The sequence below is a fragment of the Clupea harengus genome, chromosome 3, assembly GCF_900700415.2.
Source record: "Clupea harengus chromosome 3, Ch_v2.0.2, whole genome shotgun sequence".
In the NCBI taxonomy this organism is placed as follows: domain Eukaryota; kingdom Metazoa; phylum Chordata; class Actinopteri; order Clupeiformes; family Clupeidae; genus Clupea; species Clupea harengus.
In genome coordinates, this window is record NC_045154.1 from 27,337,754 (window position 1) to 27,359,981 (window position 22,228).

The 22,228-nt window shown below is 39.7% G+C and overlaps 2 protein-coding genes across 4 annotated transcripts in view; both read right to left on the reverse strand.

Moving 5' to 3' along the window:
• cacna2d4b (calcium channel, voltage-dependent, alpha 2/delta subunit 4b) overlaps positions 1 to 13,091 on the reverse strand; it is a 31,915-nt gene extending 18,824 nt beyond the window's left edge. For 2 of the 3 annotated variants that reach the window (XM_031565223.2, XM_031565220.2), the window contains exons 1-16: positions 12,310 to 13,091; positions 9,537 to 9,618; positions 7,575 to 7,691; positions 6,880 to 6,939; positions 6,588 to 6,750; positions 6,103 to 6,234; positions 5,693 to 5,753; positions 4,659 to 4,809; positions 4,125 to 4,199; positions 2,754 to 2,843; positions 2,395 to 2,508; positions 1,060 to 1,138; positions 834 to 967; positions 669 to 686; positions 265 to 342; positions 93 to 173 (exon numbers count right to left, since the gene is read on the reverse strand). In XM_031565223.2, coding sequence (XP_031421083.1) covers positions 93 to 173; positions 265 to 342; positions 669 to 686; positions 834 to 967; positions 1,060 to 1,138; positions 2,395 to 2,508; positions 2,754 to 2,843; positions 4,125 to 4,199; positions 4,659 to 4,809; positions 5,693 to 5,753; positions 6,103 to 6,234; positions 6,588 to 6,750; positions 6,880 to 6,939; positions 7,575 to 7,691; positions 9,537 to 9,618; positions 12,310 to 12,437 — 1,563 coding nt within the window. In that variant the 5' untranslated portion in view covers positions 12,438 to 13,091. The remainder of the gene's footprint in view (positions 1 to 92; positions 174 to 264; positions 343 to 668; positions 687 to 833; positions 968 to 1,059; positions 1,139 to 2,394; positions 2,509 to 2,753; positions 2,844 to 4,124; positions 4,200 to 4,658; positions 4,810 to 5,692; positions 5,754 to 6,102; positions 6,235 to 6,587; positions 6,751 to 6,879; positions 6,940 to 7,574; positions 7,692 to 9,536; positions 9,619 to 12,309) is intronic. The other variant, XM_031565221.2, reaches the window with a different exon arrangement.
• Positions 13,092 to 15,767: 2,676 nt separating this feature from the next.
• Positions 15,768 to 21,294, reverse strand: si:dkey-10o6.2 (uncharacterized protein LOC100124608 homolog). The gene is made up of 7 exons (XM_012817682.2): positions 19,842 to 21,294; positions 19,010 to 19,134; positions 18,827 to 18,893; positions 18,534 to 18,687; positions 17,122 to 17,267; positions 16,637 to 16,747; positions 15,768 to 16,481 (listed from the first exon to the last, which is right to left on the reverse strand). The coding sequence occupies exons 1-7, from the start codon at positions 19,992 to 19,994 to the stop codon at positions 16,305 to 16,307; spliced, it is 933 nt and encodes a 310-aa protein (XP_012673136.2). The 5' UTR covers positions 19,995 to 21,294; the 3' UTR covers positions 15,768 to 16,304.
• Positions 21,295 to 22,228: the final 934 nt, after the last annotated feature.

The following is a 22,228-nucleotide window of genomic DNA, read 5'->3' on the forward strand; positions in this document are numbered from 1 at the left end:
AAATATCAGGATGCACCTAATCAAATCTGATAATCAAGAGATAATATAATAAAAAACAAAAATATAATAGAGCACCGTTTAACAAAACTGACCTTATATCGAGGGGCCAACTTCATCACTTCTAATAGAGGAACATCAGTTCCCACCACACCCAAGAGAATTCCATGGGACAGCTGGTAGGAAACAGACAGATATAATCAGTACATAATACAACTCCCACTGAGAGTCCAGCATCAAGCCCAAAAGCACAAGAGGCATACTGACCGTCTCCTTCTTCTTGCTGAACACAGGCATGGCCACAGATGTCATTAGCAGTAAACTGTGAGCCATGGTGTTGAATAGCTAAGAGACAGACATTTAGTTAGCTTGAAAATGACCCACAGACACTAGGAAATGAATTTGCTGAAATAAAAATGACCTCAACTAAAGGGTCTGTCTAATTAGAGAGACTAGTGTGATCACTGGTGTGATCCTCAAGGGCAAAGCCTCTACGGAGAGCTACTATCATTACAGGTATGTGACACTAGAGGGCGCTACACAACTACAAGTCTACCACTCTGGTGCAACAGAGTGGACTTTATCATGCAGGTCAGTAATTTCCCAAGACAACCTGAGGGGAAATTATGCTAGAACTAAGCACATTATAGGAGCCTGATTATAAGATTTACCTCCGCTGTGTTAGGGAGCTGTCAAGATGAGAAATGGACAAAGCAGAAATGTGAACATGAAATGTTGCCAGTGAAACATGAAGAATGAACAAGGACTGGGGCTGTGTGAAAAGTAGCCATCTCTTAGGTATTAGGCGAACATTTATAACAGGTGAGCCTGCTCACCACAGTGTCCATGTAAGCCTCTGTCCAGATGATGTCATGGTCATGATCTATGACCATGGGTCGACTCAGCACATGTAAGTATTCATTCACATTCTCCTGCACGTCAGCCAGCGTATTGATGTGAGTGTAGTAACCTGCCATATTTAGACACAAAAAATGGGTCAAAATCTTACTGTACAGCAGATGGATAAACAATGACCTGTGAAAATAAGTAGACATGTCTTACCTTTGTTGTTGCAAGCTATCCATTTGACATTACCAGAAAAAGTCATATCACGTCCAATAAGGTAAGTAAAGACCCGGACCTGAAATAAAAAGCTGACTGTCACAGTACTCCTGCAGGTGCAAAAGATGCAGTTGTCATGAAGTAGGCTCATGTTGTAGTCATGAAGTAGGCTCATGTTGGTGAAATGACATATGAGTGGTTTTCTGTGCATCTGTGCATTGAAATGCAGAACAAATAGAGGTTACTGAAATAAAAATAAATAGAAAACATTGATAGAAGACATTTTAAAGTCTTGCCGAGGAAGCTTTGGCCCAGGAGGGGAAACTTGTTTTGCTACTGGGCTTTTAGTTGACAGCTAATGTCGACCAGAATCACTGACTATATTGTGGAGAAGTCATTCAGATGTTACAAAAAAGTGTATTTTCTTCTTTTTCTTTTAGAACCGATTAGCCTTTTATTCACTGTGTCTTTCAGGTGATGGTTTTATTTATTTCCATAACAACGGAGTAAAAAAGGATTTTTGGTTGGTTCTGGACATGAACTGAACGTCAAAAAGGTTATGTATTTGTGTGATAAAGATGAGGCTTAAAATCTTTTTAAGCTGTCAGGCTTCTCCGCAGTGGTGGATAAAATGCCATCCCTCAAATAAGAGCCTTATGGGTGTGCTGGAAAGCAGCGTCTATAATCTCACCCAAGTAGGAGGCATACAGGGTGTACAGCATAGTACATACACGAGTCCAACTCCATCACACGTACTACTTGGATGACCGTATTTTAAGGCTAGAACCACTATCACTCAAGACAAGATCCTTTCACCCCATTACTTCTAAAAGGCACAGCTGGGTGACAGTTAGCGTCATCATTCAATAACAACTGGCTTGACCTTGCCTTTCTTAGGACACGAGCGGTTATAATCAAAACCCCCTGATTTACATGGCATAAGGTGGAACTGTTGGATTCCAACATTGAAAGCAGGATTCTTTAGGTGTGAGCTACTGTGGTTTTCATCCATCTGTCATATACATTCGTGGATGTCTGCTTGGATGTATACAACTCTCACCCACAAACATATATTCATACAAAGACAAGCAAACACACAAAGAAAGAGACAAGACTGAATTAGATTCCCTGATTAAGCCAGGAGCTCCCATTTAAGACATACATGATGAAGTCATCTTAAACTCTGTAGTTATTCATTTGGGCTTCATCCAGTTGGCTTTGGATGTTTGGCACTATACTGATCATGCTGACCTTTAACCTATGTCGAAAAGCTTGGTTTCCTTCAGCACATGATATTTAATTCAGGACAGTGAATAGTAAATGTGTTATCTTAACCTTCTTCTCAGGCCAGTTGAACTCCTCAAACACAGTCTGGAAGTCCTCCATGGCTCCATCTGTGATCAGCATGATAGCCTGGTTGCAGAGGCTGCCCTGGCCATTTGCTGAGGCCTGGGAAGAGGAAGGATCACACAGGGAATGACAGCTTTGTTGGCGGCAGAATGTGTGTGTGTGTGTGTGTGTGTGTGCGTGTGTGTGTGTGTGTGTGTGTGTGTGTGTGTGTGTGTGTGTGTGTGTGTGTGTGTGTGTGTGTGTGTGTGTGTGTGTGCGCGTGTGCGCGTGCGTGTGTGCGTGTGTGCGTATGTGTGTGTGTGTGGGAGAGAGAGAGAGAGAGAAAAAAAGGAAAGTTTGCTTACGTCATTCAGGACTTTGAATGACTCCTTCATGGCCTTCTTTACTTTCCCCTCACCCTTCACATGCAGTTCATTCACAAGTAATTTGAAATGCTGTAGAAAGAATGGGGAAAATGGGTGAGATTAGATAATCTGGTAGTGATCTTCGGACTACTGATTATTTGATCTGATTATTTTTCATCAATGAGCAGACAGTAAACAAAACCACTCCTGCACACACTACCAAATCACCATAGGCAGCAGGGAAACATGAACTGATTTCAGTGTCAGACTTTCTACATAGCCTGCATCAACAAGCAGACCATTACTCATTCAGCATAAGCCTTTTATTACTACTGGTACTATTAGCATGAGAGACCACCATGGAGATACAACCTATGGCTGTGGTGCTGTAAGCACATTACTCAGTTGAGTGCACAAAAATAACTCACAATGTACAACATATTGCTAATCAGCTAACCTGATGATAACAGGACAACTTGCATCTGTTTATGAAAATGATCATCTACAGAACCTTGTTGAATTACATTATTTAAGGTGTTGGTATTGAAAGAGGCATTATGGAGTTTTTTTTTGTCTAATACTAGCGAGCTAACTAGCAACAGCCTTGTCTTGTCTAACTCCAACAAAAGCACTATTTAACTGACAAAGGATAGCTAGTGTGCTAACACATCTGGTTTGGCAGTAGAACGCATATAAATGATTGTGACGAATAGATTCAAGAAGCACTTCTGGGAAATTCATCCACATTGGTGCTCTGAAGCTTTCTGGATGTCTCAGAGGATCTGTGGCAAGCAGATGCTCCTTATCTTAAGGTCAGGATATCATTACCAGCTCTGCCTCCAGTTAAACCCATCAGGGCCACCATGGAGACTGGACTAAGCCTCATTCACAAGGCTGAGAGGCCAGTGGCACACTGACCTACACAAAGATTGACAGGCATGGCGACCACAGATACAAACACGTCAACAGGATACTGACCTATTCATACATAGATCTTCTTATACACTCACGTATGAACATTGGTGAGCATGTCTATAACACATATGTTTGAGTGATCCCACCCAACCTTCCAATTGGTGCCTACTCAGTCACTTGTGAATGCTGAGCGACTAATATCCACTGCAATGTACAAAGCTTCAACATCAAAATCCAGGAGAAGAGCAGTATTCCATGTTGGACACATCCACAAATGGCATCTGTAGGTAACACATTGGGCAGCTGTGCTTAACTGAAATTGGGAGTGCCCTGCATGGGGTTAGGATGGAAAGTGGTTTGGGCAGCAGGGTGTGTACCTTTTAGACTGTGAGCTGCGTTGTTTGATCTCGCTGGCTTAGGGGACCTCAGCTTAAATGAAGCGGATAATCGACTTACCTCGCGATTGTCCAAGTCAGCCTGCACCAGGGTGCCTCTGAAACAGGGCTCCACGTACCGCACGTAATCTGTGTACTGCAGAGGGAGATGGTTATCGCCATTAGAGTGAGATTTCATGGCCACATGAGTGGGGGTCAAAGAATAAAACAAAAAAATACAAACATGTATAAAACATTCATATGAGCGTTTCATATTTTCACTAACAATCAAAAAGAGTTTCAGAATAAATGTACTGATTCAAAAATGCACTACTCTACCACAGCATCCGGTGCTTTTCTATACATTTTATTGTTCAACATCTTGAAACATGTTAATGTCGGATTCATTCTATTTTTCTACATGAACTTGGCATATTCATGACGAACACGGCTACATCTAGTTTTAATTAAATTAGTACATGTACATCCCACGGGAGAAGAAAAGAAAAGTAATTAGGCTTGTCAAGTATTATGTCAAGAGTGCAGTCTATTGTATAGCACACTATGCCTCATGGTTCCTCTCAGTGCATATAAGAATATTGTTGGAGAGCCTTACAGCAATGACATTGACAAAATCGTTTTCACCAAGTGTGTCCAGGATGGTGTTGATGGTGTGTTTGGCAATGGTCAGTTTCAGGCCTTTCATACTTCCACTGATATCAACAACAATGATGATGTCCTTTGGTGAGGTGGCAGCCTGAATGTACCTACCAAATGCCAGTGACAACGAAAGAAGATCTCTGTGAGTGGCTTTACAGTAACGCAACATGAAATAGTGATTGCAATTTTTTATTACAAATCCTCTGGGTTCACCCTGTATAGCAAACTTTTACCCTTCAACAACATCAAGCTCACAAAGTAAAGAGTTACGCAAATATGTGGATAGTAGTACATTGGCCAGAACACCTAACTGGCTTTGCCTGCCTCTCTGGAACAGTCATTACACATACAACTGCATTAGAATATTATACAACAAAGAAGCTGCAAAGTCTTAAAAAATGGGTGTCCTTTACCAATACAAAAAAAAAAAACTATTTAACAGTAATACCTTAATTTCTATTTATATAGGGACGTTTTCGGTCAAACCAGTCACTATCATCTTTACATTCAAGTCTGTTTGAGCATGGCATGTTCCATATCTGCTAAATACAATTAGCATGTCTCTGGAACATGTATATGGAAAGAAAATATTGCTTATACTGTATTTGTTGAAATATTAGTGCCAGCACATGGCTACTTGATAAGCTTTTAGACACTTACAAGTACAAACAGCTACATATGGTGCCCATGTGGGGCCTACTGACCTGGCTATTTAGCAGCTCACCACTTGAGGATGAGATTAAAGTCTTTCTGCAGGATCATGTCTGAACTGTGTTGCTATATCTATAACCAGGCATTTGGATGCAATCCATGGACGTAAGCTGCTACAGCGTCCTAGGCCAGATACAAACTTGCTGTGTTCAGGTCAGCTACGTGTCACCTGCCCAGTAACTCAGTTAATGGCATCAGCTTATGTTATTCTCTTTCCACAGCCATGGTGTTCTAGGGTCACATGAAAGCTACACATTGAACGAGTGGTTTTAGTCTCACCAGTTTCTGTTCCTGCAGTCAAAAGACACCACACCATTAGCATCAGGTGTCCATCTGATGCCTTCGGAAGGAGGAAAGAAATGCAGTGTTTGATTGCATATCACAAGTGATATTGAAATTGAACACAAAACATGACCCTAAGAGCTAAGAGTAATGCCTTAATGTCTTAGCCTTACCTTTGGTACTGCAGGCTGTTTTGACATATAGCTATAGTAAACTATTTACACCAGTACTGTGATAAAGTCTGGGGATATTTCTTTTAAAACTAAAGTTTAATTTTACAGGACCACCACAGCCAAGTTCAACCTTTCTCAGGTTAAGTAGTAAATCTCCTTCAATCCCCTTCAGTCATGTGAAAACATTTAGGGGTTTCAGAGCAGATATTCCTTAAGTGATAGTCATCTCTGTACCTGGATAGAGTCTGAAGAAACCAGTTGAACTTCCGAAGAACTGCCATGTGAGTGTGGGATCTTTTTGGAAATTGTTAATAAAGATATCGTTCAGGGCCTCTGACATGTACACACCATTAAGGATGTTAGGATCTGTAGGATTAAACAAGAAAAGACACAAGCATCACTAGAAACACTGAGGCTCCACAGCGTCTCCACGACGATCAAGTACAGCAGTTACACTTGACAAGATGAAGTTCCTATGACATTGCATGGATTTCTACATTTCTTTTTTCACTTAACTTACACAAACTGTCATGAGGGCAGTATATTTTGAAAAGATACACCATCAGCCAAATTAAGCCAGCGAAACCTATGAATTGCTTGGCCATGAAGATGGTGGTGACATGATTTGTAAATTAATACCTTAACGTATATGGCTTGTGTTTCAGAGAGGTCATAACTTAATGTTCTTTAAAATAAAGGGTAAATTCATATGATCATACCTTTATTGTAGACATTGGTGGGCACTTGGACGTCACTCTGTAAAGTATTGACAGGCATTTTGTTGAAATGTTCATTTTCCTCCAATGGAAATTCGCCACCTAGATCCATGAAGTTTCCCTCGTCATCCATTGAGTTTACAAGCATTGCATTGTAGTAATCAAACTGTAGGGAAAGTAAGTAGAATTATTGTTCAAGACCAATGAAATACAGTATCCTACAAGTACAAGTATACTTTAGTCACATTGGTATCATGAAAATCTTGCTTTGAAAAGACAAAAAAAAAATACAGACCTCTAATGTTGCATTATAATCATGGTAGAAATCTGAATCTTCGGCAGTATCTGCCAACCTCTGTGGACACATCATTTAGTATACTAGTTAGTAAGTATGTTGGCTGCCATTCTTTGTGGACACATCATTTAGTATAGTAGTTAGTAAGTATGTTGGCTGTTGCAGCACAACACACCTGGTATCTCTGATTGAAGAGATACATGATATCTACATGATATTTGATGAAAAAAAGTGAATAAGAATTTCAGTTCATCATTTGGTTTGGTTTAAGTATAAATGAACACGGGATTAACATGAAAGATTTATCTTTTCCCTGCTCAACATTCTGATCAATCAGTTGGACCAAAATAATTCAGTTAGATGTAACTCAATGGACCCCACAACAGAACCTACATTTGCTTTTCAAATCTGCTTTCACCAGCAGACACTGTTATCAAAAGCCATACACATGACAAGTAAACTACACACATTGTCAGCACGTGTGTTCCTACTACAACTATTTACTTAATGTTCTTAAACCTTGTGTTGACCTACAATCGCATACATCATTCCACGTTGACACTCAATGCATGAATGTTGTTGGTCCTCTATTATCATGAACCAATTAATGAATCAATTTGCATCAGGCAAGTTCAATGAGAACAATTTTCTGAGAGAATTGTTACTTGAGAACAGAAAGCTGGGAAAATACTTACCTTAACGGATTTCATTTTACTTCCCAACATTCTTTCAATCTCGTCAGAGAACTCCTTAACAAGTTCCCTTCCATCCACATCTTCAATTTTGAGGATGGGCTCCACATCTTTAAGTTTCTACGGGGGGAAATTATTTCAAATACTTTTTTCAATGTTTTCTGAGCTCATTCATGATTCATCTGTCATTGACATTATCACACAAATCCTTAATGTAATCCACAGCGATTTTCTATCTGGCCTTGGTGAAGGTAACCTAACCTAACTGTTTGTGGTAAACAGCCAGACAGCAGTGTTGTGTAATTTTGATATGAAAGACGTATTTTACTACAGAAAGTGAGGGTGGAGATAATGTTGGCATTCATACAGTGTATTTTGTTAATCCCTGGATTAATTGAATCACCAAACCCAATTAATCCAAGTAACCACAATCTCAAGGTAACCCGAGGTTCAGTAAAAGCCATTGTTTGTACAACTAAAGTAACACAATCCTGTTAGGGTAAGGTGTCCACTTCATGTTCATGTTCCACTTCAAGGCAAGACTTTCACTTGGATGCAAATATCACCAAAATAGGTAGAGAGTGTGTTGACATTCGTTAAAGAAAAAAATCATTTCAATCTAGTTATCTAAAAAGACGCAGGTTTGTCTTCTCCCTTTACCAAATTTAGTTTATGGCTGGTCTTTCAGTGGATACTAATACTGTCTACCTTATGGCAATTTCTTAATGTCAAAACACGGTTAAGTCTAGAATGTTCAGCTGTTGGGGGGAAACATTGGGAGCTGTATTATGTGATACATCGTACAACCACCATTTTACAGTGATGGATGAAAATGGTGCATTCAAAATTAGAATCCCAAAGCATGACAAGGTGATATGAATAGAGTTTTGCCAAAGTAAACACTACAAACAGACAGTGGCGCCTGCAGGTGTACGGTCGTACTTGAAAGGTGAACCCTTAATTGTATCAATTTCCTTCAAATTAGCCTATTAATGAAGTTGTAGCCTACCAATGTGTGGACAATAGCTCAAAAATGAATAAAGGGACAGGCTTTAAACAACTAAACTGATTTGAATCGTTTTCAAAAAAGCCTAAAGGTAATGGCACAGACGCAACTAACTCTTCTGGTGAGCTTCAACATCAGAACGTCATTCAACGCCATAAGACTTACTTACAGAGTAGGCCTACTACAATGACCTACTAAAGACTCACTGGACGCAAATATGAGAAATGACAGTGAAGAAGTGCTTGGACCAATTCGAAGCAACAGGCAGAGGGAGAATAAACAATAAACTGGCTTCTCTCTCACTCCATCAATGGGTATATGTGCGTACATGTCTGCCTGTTTGTGTGTGTGTGTGTGTTGGGGGGGGGGGGGGGGGGGGGTTGCCCACTGAGATATACTCACACATGCTTACACACACACACACACACACACACACACACACTCACGCACACACACTCACGCACACACTCACTCACATTGACAGACTCCTTCTGATCATTGACAATAGTATAAAAGAAAGGTGTAACTTGTTGGAGGTCACTTTCCCCCCTCTCACTGTCTCATCATCAAGCCCACTCTCCCTCTAACCTCACAGGTGTCACGACGGATTGTCATAAATATTTAGGGCAACGTGTACTACGTTCTGTGTCCAGAACACCCAAATCCCTGTTTTGTACCAAATGACAAACATTCCTCAGTGTGTTTAATGGGGGGTGGGGGGAGCAGGGTGGAGAAGGGAGTGAGTTGGACATTTTGCTTTTTTTAACATTAAGCGCTTTCAGTATTTATGGGAAGGCGGAAACTTACAAATACTGCCCATCTCATCTTCAAGATCAACAATCACACAAAGCAGCAATTTGGTCTTCAAGTTTAGTTTCATGATTTATATGGTGTCATCTTAACTGTTTAAATAACTGTTGGCTGATTTTTGTTTAATGGACTTTTTAAGCTCAGCTTACCTTTTGCAAGAGATGTGCTCCGGAGTATTTTGATGCAAGGGCAGTTAGTCGATCAGCAAAAATATTGGCCCACACCTGAACCCTAAAAAATGAATGAAGAGAAAAAATAGATAGAGGAGTTTTACAAGACATGTGTGTGGTGTATGTGTCAAGGCATTAGTTGGGCGGTTTGAAAGTTTGAAAATGTGAGTATGATGTGTGGTACAGGCCATTGTGGTACAGGCCATTGTGGTACAGGCCATTGTGGTACAGGCCATTGTGGTACGGGCCATTGTGGTACAGGCCTTTTTTGCATTTGCCTTAAAACTGAAGCATCATATAATGACACGCAGGGTTGGGAAGTAACTAGTTACATGTCAAATAGTTACATAATTAAATTGGAAATTAGAATTGTATTTCATTACAGTTACTGAGAAAAAATATGTAATTAAATTAGTTACTAATCAGAATTTACAAAGGGGTTACATCTTAATATATTCTTTTAGGTAAAAAGCTTAAAAGCTTGTATATCCATTCTAATGGCATATTAATACCACAAAGGGCATCTAAAGTTTCCATGCAACTCAAATTCTGTAAGTATGTATGTATGTATGTATGTACAAAGTACTGTTTTCCAGTTCTTCAAAGGGATCATGAAATACACACAAAGTAACTTCATTTTATCATAAAATCACATCAAAGCAGTGTGAGTAGTGTCCAGCCACTAGTTAGCTGAAGAACACGATTACACTGGAGGATCTTTTTAGTTTCCCGTGAAGTCTATATACAAGACACCTGCAAAAACAAAACTCAGTCTGGAGAAGAATCATCAATGTGAAGTTCACTGGTAGTAGTAAGTAGTAAACAGGAGGTATTGAGCACAACAAAGCTTAGTATGGTGCAGAGAAAGATCTCCAGCCTTATGAGGCCATGGCGCTGGCCTTAAAAAACACTGGATGCTTGGTATCTAGTGTCTGTTGTAAGAAGAGCTCAGCAGGTCTTGGCAGGGTGCTGGATTATGGCACTATCAGGATCTCCCTAGGGATTAGCAGAACCCTCAGGCAGACACAAATAGAAACACCCAGCCATTAGACTGTAATAAGGGGATATCCTTAGAAGACAAAGGCATACGGTGCCAGTCTAATATTAGAAACCAAACTGAATTTGGTGGCAAATGTCACAACACCACAAGAATCATGTATCATCTGAAATGTCTTTTGTGACTTTGAGGATGGAAAACATGCTGAAATGTCTGATCACCTGAAAGCAAAAGCACAAGTTTCTCCAGATACTGCTTTAGAGCAGTTGAAGCCCTATACAAACCCAAGGTTTGCTTGAGGCCTAAGAACTGGAGCCAGTTCAAATGCTCAGAGATGATGCACTAGACCAGGTCAACGTCACAGATTGGGTTCCTCTCACACCTCCAAACACAAAAAGATGAAACTAAACCAGACGCGATGTTTATAGCCTGCACACCTACTGTAAACCATGCACTGTGAATCCCACCATAACTATAAAGATGCACTGAGAATGCATGAAGGTACAACATAAGAGTAGGAACAGGCAAGACCATTCAACATGCACTGAATAATGCACACTAGTGGACATAACATGTATGAAACCAAGGCTAAGGCATGAAACTGGCCATTCAATGTACTCTAAATATGGGTTTTCTTGCTTTGGATTTTCTAGATCAAATTTGATCTGTCACACAGCCATATGTGTGGGAATCTTTCATGTGTATTGTATAGGCCGCTTCCTAGTTTTCCTTTAGGTAATGGTTTTGTTCCTGAAGTGGACATCACAATTGAGTTATAGATTCAACAGAAAAGAGTATGACAGAGCCAAGCTGGTTATGACCTCTTTGGAATGGCCTGGTTCACTTAAGAACAGCATGATTCCAGTCAGACAGTAAAGCTGTGTCCCTCCTATCAAATGTGCTCAAATGAGTCTGCATGTGCATGGATTATTAGCGAACGCAGATTCCAGCCCAAATAATCTCTTGATGGTGGCTTTTTTTTTCCTCTCCTTGCCTTTTTTGGTGCATGTTGTTTAATTTCAAAAGGTTTCAAAGGGGAGGGAACCAAGGTTGCTATCCTTGACAATCAAAATGGAGCTAATATAGTACTTGATAACATGTTAAAAAGTCAAAACAAGCCCATGCTCTCTGCATTAGACTGGCAAAAAACGATATGGCTCTATGTGAATCCAGTTTGTCTGAGATGAGCCTTTTATCCTCAGATGGCTCCATATGCTACAGAGCTCGGATAAACACCAAAACAAACTTAGTGACTGGTGGTAAACAAGATAGGATATGGTGTAAAATAATCTTGTTGTAATTAGCGCCTTTGAATATTTCCATCAGAGGATATCTTTATAATATTAGAAAAAGAGGGTGCACATGGGTAAGTAACTTCGATTTCCCCTGTTAATTTGTGAATTTGGCTAGCATGGTGCTATTTGGCTATTTTGTCAAATCCATAGCACATCTTCAAAGCTAAATGGATATTGGATTTCTCTTTGCCATTGCCCTCATGGTAAACATCTATGCTAAAACAGGGCCAATGTTGGCCCCTTTCACTATGCGTGTGAAATCAATTATTTCTGTGGCCTTGACTTAATTGAGTTAAATCTATCAACTGCCCTGGAAACCTCCGGGAGAGTGGACAATGGTGTTAAAGGGACCATGCACCACCTCATTTAAGATACTAATATTTTGCAGATGTCTGTTGCTTTTTGAGTTCCAACATAACCATTACTTCAGTTCTTACTTAATGACAGATTCAGTACTTACGTTTCTGGCGGTATCTTCATCTGTGCATTTACCAGGAGGCAGACCCAGCCTGAGACTATCCAAACTGAAAGCCATCCTTCAACCCTTCGATGTTGCATGCTGGCCATAACTAGCCCTGAGCTAAACATCTAGGGCTTCTTGAGGTGAAAAATATAACAGTACATGTGAACTTAAAAGTACATGATATGATATCACTACAGATTCAGCAGAGCAGAGCAGCGTTCATTAGTAGGAGTCTTTTCATGATGGCAAAAAGCATCATCTGTGGCCTTAAACTTCCATGGTTGCTATCCCTTGACAAGAGCAAACCATTCTGGGCCCCGGATCCTTCTCATCCCATTCCCTGATATTCCTCAGACCACTTCAATCATTCTAATAACCATCTCCACAGCAAATCCACCACCTCAACGTTGCTGGTGAAGTACCAAAAATCCTTCTACAATGTAAAAATTCCAAATCCACAAGTTGGCCTTGAAGATAAAAAAAAATGATACTCCTTATTTGGATTCTACTTGTCAAACTTTCCTCCTACTCGCCAGGATGTTGCTGTTTCTCTGTGCCTCTCGTCTACAGGACGAGCCATGACCAAGCAGGTGCGTCGAACCACGTGTTGATAAATCTGTGTTTAGACCGACCGCCTCAGGATAGCCTACACATACAAACTGATGGGGTTCAGCCGTACAGAGCCCAATCCACTGTCACCCAATTTACAGTGTAATCCACTTGGATTACACTCTCCTCCCACTTGTACTTTAGCAGGCATCAAGATGGATGGGGGGATATGCCGAAGGGAGGGGGAGACGATGGAGCTGAGGGAGGGAGCCAGGGAGGGAGGGGATAATAAGGGGAGGCTGCCAATTGGATAGGTTGGAATTTTGTGCTATAAGAGGATTATTAGTGATTTCTGGAGACAGGCTCCCGTCCATCCAATCAGTGTAAGTGAAATAAAAGCCCCCCCCCCCCACAAGCTGGGTTTCAAATGGAACTGGGACATCTAGTGGGGGTACTGATAGACCTCTTTGGCATAAACAGATCTAGCCATGCCAAATGCCCTGGCACTGTGGCAAGAGGAGCAGGGCTCAACATCTGGAACTTACGACTCAGAGAAAGGGAACACGCAAACTAAACAGCAGCTGTAGAGATGTGTTTCACATTAGCATGAAAGTATTACAAAGACCTAGCCTGGTACAACCAGAGCTGGGAGCAATAGGCGGGCAAAGCCAAGCCAACAAAGACCTATGAATGACATTGCGATGCAAATGACCACGCAAATGACAAGTCTGAGGTGACGTGTGCATCTGAAAGGAGGACTCGAAAACTCAATATGCTGTACTTCCACTGAAGAAAAAAAATATTCCTTCTGGTTTCTGTTAACTGCTTGTGAGAACAGGTTTGCCGCTCTACAAGTTGCTCCTGAGCTCGACCCACTAAAAGGCTTGAAAGTCCTGACATCTACTGGCCAAAGAGAAGAACTTAATTCCAACTAGCAAATCATAATCAAAATCATATTCAAGTGGTACGCTGGTCAGTTTTGTCGTCACATTTTTTGATTAATCTTGTAAAATTGCCCCATCTGCTCCGATCTGTCAGCCCTGTGGGGGAGATAATGGGATTGCCGATGCCGGTGGGGTGTTCATGGGATGAGCTGATTTATGTGTATGATTACTGCTGCATAGCCCACACACAACCAAACACAAGGCCACACATTGAGCTAGAGTGTGCCATGTAAAACTGTTACTGTGTTCATTTTTCATTGGTCTTGCTATTACCAGGCCTGTTTGGTTTCTTCTGCACACCAATGTTCATTAAATATCTAATAAAATATTGAAATATATAAAGGCCCAAGCCTGTGTTTATCATGAGATATTTTCAGTTTTTTAGGTAGGCGTGTGTGTCTATTGCTTTTTCTATAGAATTAATTGAATCACAAAAAAAAACAAAAATAAACAATTAAAGTGTTCCACTGCAACAATAAAGGTGTCATACTTTGACAGTGTTATGTGAAAATGTATTAGGTTTTGTCAGCAGAGCTTCTGATAGGGGGTCATCCTATTTGTGTTAAATGTCTTATTATATTATTTTCTTTTATTATTTGTAGAGAACGCTTTTTAAGCTTTCCAAATGTCTAAGACATAGTTAAAAATGTCAAAGTGTCCCACTTATTTACCCAATGGCATTTCTGCCACTAAGAGCCCTTTACAGCAAATGTATGTTATGATTGTAATTCGAGGACTGTATGGGATAGAACAAAAACTCCCTCTTCGTCTGATTGCTTTGACAGCCCTCGAATCTAAAGGACATTCTTAATCATTTTTTTTTCAAATCCAGATCAAAATGTAATAACCACCCAATCATGTATGAACTACATTATGTGCAAAAAGTTAACACATTATTGGTTCAGAAATGTGGCTACCTTAATTGTAAGTTATTCCATTATCGTCTTTTATTATATTAAGAACACCAAAATGATTACGTTATTGCCAGTTATGATATTATCTGTAGTTATTGGATTATTTCCTGCTACAGACTTATAACAAAATAGCAATTTATAACCATTTATAATATGATCAACTAGATCAACTGACTTAACCCGAAGTAGCCTAAACTAAGTCTATAACTAACTATAAAGAACTTTGTCTGGTGTAGGCTCCATAAAACCCATCATATGATCATGCAGGTAGCTGGAATGCAGTCTAAGATAAAAAAGATGAATCTAGTTTGACTTCAACATTTGTTTATGATGGACGTTAGTCAACCTCAAATCAACCTCAAATTTGGACAGAGTTCAAAGGCTGCAATGATTATCTATATTATCTACATTGATACACCCTCCAATTACTTATTGAGTGAATTACTTATCGTCATTCCTAATCCTAATGCCTAAAAGTGGAATCTATGTATTGAAGTAGAGAGTTATGGGCCATGAGATTGCACTGTAATAAGCCACAACACATTTCCCCCGGCAGATCCTGCATGGTTTGGTCAAAGGTCAAAGGTTCTTGCACAACGCTCTATCTTTTTCAAACTCATCTTAGGCTGTTCATGAAAATTGCACTAAATTTGGTGTGAATCATCTCCAGACCTTCTTGAAAAATATCTTTCAAGGGATTAGGATTATATATTGACTCTATGGCCAATATCTTGTTAAAGTCTAAACTTAATGGAACTTAATCAACTTATTAATAATAATAATAATAATAATACATCACATTTATATAGCACTTTTCACAGTTCTCAAAGATGCTTAAAAGTACATTTTGCTTAATCATCAGCTCATTCTGTGAAAGGATGCCAATTATGTGCAATTCTTTCAATAAGGGACCCTACACCAGTTAAATTGTTGATTCTCAGAATTACAACCTTTGCCCTTTGGCGCACTTCGCGCTGTTTGCTTTGACCCCCATGATCACCGTTTGTGGCTATATTCAGTATGTAAAAAATTCCAACAAGGGCACTTGGGCTTTTTACATATTTAAGGTTGCTTTACAAAAAAACATTGAAGGGGACATGAATTTATTGGTTTAATTGAAAAGACAAGGCAACGTCCAATATCAAAAACAACATTACTATAAAAAACAGTGATGATATTGTGACTATTATTCTAGATTAATCTATGGACATCCCTATGATAATACAAATAACTTCAGTTAAAATTAGGGATTTAAAAGCTCCCTGGTCCTGTGTGCATATTTTGCATGATTGTTTTCAAAACAATCTGTTATATAAGCTTTTAAGCTATACGTTTTTCAAAGACTTTCATCAAATGAGTTGTACATAATATCTCTATTGTAACTGAGTTCTGTGTGATTACTGTATCTGTGCCCGTAATTTTCAAAATCTAAAATATGAACCTTTATTGATCCCATTTAATTTATGAAAGCATTCATAGTCCTATTAAATTTAAAAATAATACTGTTTGATTTAAGTATTATGCCTGTATTTTACGATTTCACGAGTTCCAACAACTTTATAATCTAAGCTTCCATAGACGGTGACTAACGCCCATAACTTTCCCTAAATCTTTCCATAAGGTAATCCCCTGATTTGACAGGAGGATACTTGTTTGAGCCATCACAGCAAGTAATTAAGGCTTCATCATCAGGCTGCACAAAATAGGCCAGGGACTGGCGTGTGCTTGAATCCCCAGGAGGGGGTAGGAGTACTCGATGGATCTGGACAAGACAAAAAACAAGGGAAAGGAAGCAGTAGTCAAACGGAATTATAACCACTATTTACTGTACAGGAAGGAAAAACTCAAACATTAATCTATACTGTATGTGAGGAAACATCACAAGGAGGCTACGAGCTCCTGCAATATTAAACTTACTGCAGAAGTAAAAACATCACTGGTCCACCTCTGCATTAGATCTGCAATATTTAGTAGAACTGTTCCAGGGATGAATGGAGCTGAAATGTACTGTCCTGACCGGGACAAAACCTGGAATACAAAGCATGTGGCCGGATTTGTGGCAGGATTTCAGACCAACAGCTCCACAGTATTCTGTCCTAAACTAAATTGATTTACTTTAGAAGAACACATCACAGGAAAATAACATTCACTGTTATATCTTCAACTTTATCCTTCAACATACCATCACACAGATGTTTTTGGGGGGAAATAACTTCACAAACTCTCTAGTTGATAACCCAATGATGCATATGTACACCTGGAGGCTCAGAGAATGACATGTGAGCCGAAGAGCCTCTAAGGAGGGACTAATGAGTTTTACGGTGTAAAATACTTTTATTATTTAATGTGTCTCATCTCATATGACACGTGCTGGACTACCATGGTATCGCCTGTCCAGTTACCTGTAATCCACCTTCAGGGCTCTGGAAGACCAGTGTGATGCTGCCATAATCAGAGTGTTCCCCGCAGCGCAGCTGGCCCTCCTTCACATGCTCACTGTCCACTGGGGGGTAGTAGAGGGTCCGCAGAGTGGAGCCATTCTCATCAGCTGGGAGACAACACACGATGTTTAAGCACATATGACAGACAGGCTTTAGTTATATTAAAAAGTTATATTAACTACACCAGGCATTTTCAAACAAAGGTGAGAGGGCTTCAGCTTCACACCTGAAGGATATTTACTGTCCGGAGTACATGTGTAGTGGCTTAATGAATATATTTGTATTTTATGTGTATTTTCCCTGCAATCTTCTAATGCTATGGATTTTATTTCTGCTTTACCTATCCAAATCCTAAGGTCTAACTGATCACATTAAGTGGCCACGCTGATAAACAAGGTGTGGTCATTACTTTGTTGACTCGTCAGTATTGATGATTGATTGGGATTGATTATTGGTGCAAATGTCTGACAACATACATACACTTACACAAACATACACAAATCGGTACCACTGACGCCTCTTGCAAAAAAAATTGAAATTCACCTGCCAATTGCATGTGCTAACCAAATACTCTGGCACACCTAACAAATGGACAATGAGGCCGCAGCCTATACTTTTTCCAATCGAAAATAACTCCACCATGTAATTTCACACTGTAAAACCTCTCTCTCAATCTGCTGTGTTCTTTGCAAATAATTCCCTAGGTTTTCAATTAGGTTGTAATTTCATTTGATTTGTAATTTCGATTTTTTTAATCAATTTCAGAGCTAATGGAACTGTTATCATACTCTCCTGAGAGAACTCCTTAATTTTGCATAACACCCCTTGATAACATAAAGATGTTGTTAGCTCAGCCTTTCCTATCAGGTCATCAGCTAAAGATAAGAAGAGTCCAATAGACTCCTGGTGGTAACAATGGCCCGGTTTATGGGCTTGAGAATACGACTTCAACTCACGCAACCTTTGGACTCAGATCCATGCTAATATACTATGAAAATACTAATTGTGTTGGGTCAATGCTGACTACTGACTAAAACTATGGTTCATCAGCAAATAAATCGTTTAAGCGTAGATCATACAAATTTGAAAAACCAGAAATAACGTGAAACAAATTAGATATCCAGCAGAGTAACAGTGACCAGTGAGAGATGGCCATGGTTGAGTTCCACTGTTCCACTGGGTCTCTAAAAGTATGTAGGTGTTTTGTGTTTTTTTGCTGATCAATAATACTGGGTTGTACTAGCATTAAGTTGAATTTGTCATAACAATCATTTTAGGGTGAACTCTCCCTTTCTTTGAAAAGGCTTTCTTACATTTTTGTAACACAGAGAACATTCTACAGACATTGTGAAAACTATGGACTACTTACGTACTTCCAATTTGTTTGTGTGCACTGACAAAGACATCAGCATCTAGGCCTAAACTGAGACCCATTAGTCTGAGAATCCTGAGAGAAAGCTCTTTACAGTGCATGAAGAAGGAAACTTGTTTGTCTCTGAAACCAGGAACGTCCTCACATGGCCATTTCTGATAATGTAAAATGACAGAAACCCAGTAAGACAGTATAGATCCTTTTAGTAAGACCTTCATTGTGCATATCATATACGTAACATGTGGATGCTTAATTGTATGTGTTACAACATGAGTGTAGATGCAAGACAATTACTATATCAGGACATAGTAAGCTGGTGTTGAACGCTTCCTTCAAATCACCCGCTCCCGATGGATTTAACCTGTATTGCAATTGATGAAAAAAAAGCACGAAGACACACCAAAAATACATCATTAATCCCATCGCTCCATCATATGTGTGTTTTGGGATTGTGTGTCACATTATTAGGTAGCGTACTTCTCTCTTTCTAGGGAGACCCAGCCATGATTGGGGCTTTTGATGTAACTGCTCCTGCTGAAAGGAAGTTTCATCTGCTCAGGCAGGTCGAAGAATTCTTTAGAAATTGTCATCACCTCATCCACCTGGCAAAAAAGAATGATTATCAGTCACAAACTACCAACCATCTACCACCTAGCATATGTACTGAAGCCTGGCCAAACACAGTAGCCATAAAATGGTTGAATTTTGGTCAAGAGGATTTTTTTACCTCGGAGTTGTCTGACACTAAGCTGTTCAACAAGTTATAGTTGTTAATTTCTAGTCTTCCACATACACTAGGTCAATTCAAAGTATACTTGTGCTTTTACTTCAGTACACAACTAAAAGAAGTATGCTGAGTATGCTCTAGGGCTGTTTCCCATAATTCTGTGAATAAAACCCTTTCAGCACTTCAGTAAATGACACGAAAACGAATACAAAAATTGAATATGAAAATGAATATAATGTTATTGTACAGTGGCAAGGATGAGCTTAACTAAAAATAATAGGAGTACATTTGTGAGGTTCTGTATGGCTGTACAGTTGGCTGCCAAACTTGGTGACAGCTGTCAAAGAAGTGTTCAGTTCTGACTCAGTTTAGGGTCACAATTACTGTTAAATGTATTCTCTCTATTCTTTTATTACTCTATTTTTAAGTTGAAATTAAATTAAAAGTAGCATGACATCAACATATGAAAAAAAGCCTGATTGTTTAATGTTTACAGCAAAGGTTGAGAAGTAACATTGACGAGACCAGCGCTGTTCCAACTGACAGCACGGGGAACAGAGCGTACATAAAGTCTGTTCTAACCTCTTGCTGTGTTATTCCAGTGTTCTCCAAATAAACAAAACCAACTTCTGTGAAAGCTGTCTTCAGTCCGGAACATAATTTCTGTCGTTTTTCGGGCGGAATGTTCACTTCTCCAAGCATGTATCCCTCCAAATTTACAATGGGTATCTCCATGGTGAACTTGCAGCTGCCGAAGCGTTCGACACAACAGCCCAAGAAGGCTTCTCCAGAGACGCCAGAAATTCCTTTACAACAGCATTTTAACACATTTCGAAACTTTGCTTTCTCCAACAGAAGGGCGCTTCCGGTTACGATCTCTGGCTGTGAAAATTCAAAGTAAAAGCCCTAGAACGACAACTTGCTGCCGTATAATAGTACGACATAAATGATCACAGGTTAATTGAATACATATAGCATCGGTAAAACATTTCAACATTGTAGTAGTTGGGGAATGTTATCTCTGTCTTGTAAGTAATGTCCTCTATGTGGCAGTATAAGCTCAGCTAAGTACAAGATAGAGTGAAGCACTTTGCAGTGCAGCTGTTGTAGTATGTAGGTGACTCACTGCCATGCTCCTGTAATGCTCCAACAAGTGTTCAGTAAACTAACATAAAGGTTACCCCGCTGTCCGCCCATCCTTTAATAATACAGCGGAAATTACATCTGGCGACGAGGAAACCAGTGAGCACGGAAGAAGTTGTTAAAAGGACGAACAACTTGTGAGTTCTAGAACGCTGAGACTCGGCTAATGTCGGACGCTAACCAAAACGTCGAGATGGCTACTACGATGGTAGGAACAGTCACTGCTTTTGACAGTAACGCCCAAACTTGGGAGGAATATGTCGAAGAGTTGGGCCATTTTTTCATTGCAAATGGGATTGCAGATGCAGCAAGGAAGCGGGCAATCTTGTTAAGCTCTGTAGGCAGTCAGACATACAGTTTAATACGAAACTTGTTAAGCCCGGACAAGCCTGGCGATAAGTCATATAACGACTTGACGGCACTGCTTCAGGTGCATTATAACCAGAAGCCTAACGAGATAGTCCAAAGATTTAGATTTAATTCGAGGACTAGAGCAGCAAATGAAACCGTGACTGAGTATGTGGCAGTGCTACGACAGCTCGCTCAACATTGCAACTACGGTGTTTATTTGAAAGAGATGCTACGCGACAGGCTCGTGTGTGGCATAGAAGACGATCGCATACAGCAGAGATTGTTGGCGGATCCTGAGCTGACGTTCGAGAAAGCCTTGAAACTCAGCTTTTGCGGCGTCAGATCATTCCATTCCTGAGGGAAATAGCTGTGTTCCAAAGGGAAACTTTCAGGACTTTGCAAAACCTGCTCCCGACAATGCAAAACCATCCGTGACTGGCAACCCACCTCCAGGCACGCCAGTACAGTAACAACAGCAGGCCGCAGAGAAGTGTGTCCAAGCCAACTTATTTCAAGGACTATGAGTGTTGAATGATTCGTTGTCAATTTCAATTTTTATTGATTGTTAAAAGAAAAATAATTGACAGTCAGTCTACTTTTATAATTGACATAATCTACTTTTATAATTGACAGTCTACTTTTATAATTTACATAGTCTACTTTTATTTCAGTATCATGTTTAAATAAGACACGTGGTTAATTGTAGTTTTGTGCAGGAAATTGATTTACATCTCAAGACGTATATTGTGTTAGTATTTGTTCTTCACTAAAAGAAGCACAGCTTAAGGGGGGAATGTAGTAGTTGGGGAATGTTATCTCTGTCTTGTTAAGAATGTTCCCTAGGTGGGAGCATAAGCTCAGCTAAGTACAAGGTAAAATTAAACACTTTGCAGTGCAGTTATTGTATGTAGGTGACTTCCATGCCGTGTTTAGTAAACCAAGATAAAAGTTACCCCGCTGTCCGCCTATCCTTTAATAATACAGAGGCTATTACAAACATGCAATATTCTATAAACATATATAACGGTAAATACACGTCACCCCATTGGCGTTGTTAGCTTAAGCTATATTAGGTATGACAGTAAAAATGTAAACTTCATAAAATATATCCCAATGCCACTGTTACTGGCATGAGGACTGATGGCTAACCAAATCTAAAAAAAAAATTGTCCCGGTGATAAAACATTTTTGTAATGGATGTGCATGGGAACAAGTGCGACACATTTTGGGACATTTTTACCCGGACTACCGAAGATAGAACACTACAAAATCCTTGTTTTTCGATATTTAAAAACGTGGGAAATCCCTCACTGCATGGGCTATCAATAAGATTTGCCATTGACATAAAGTGACACAAGCCTTGGCAGTGTGATGTTCACTACACATTAATGGCAAACCGATACTTTATTTAATTTCTAATGTATTGTTCTGTGGTGTGTTATGTGTTTGTGAGCTTGTTATCTACTTGTTTGTGA

Excerpts from the sequence above, each read along its gene's own strand:
- si:dkey-10o6.2 (XM_012817682.2), bottom strand. The coding sequence starts at position 19,994 with ATGGAGATACCCATTGTAAATTTGGAGGGATACATGCTTGGAGAAGTG. Across the intron at positions 19,135-19,841 it reads CTGGAATAACACAGCAAGAG|GTGGATGAGGTGATGACAAT; the intron begins GTTAGAACAGAC and ends CTTTTTTGCCAG. Across the intron at positions 18,894-19,009 it reads GTCTCCCTAGAAAGAGAGAA|GTTAAATCCATCGGGAGCGG; the intron begins GTACGCTACCTA and ends ATTGCAATACAG.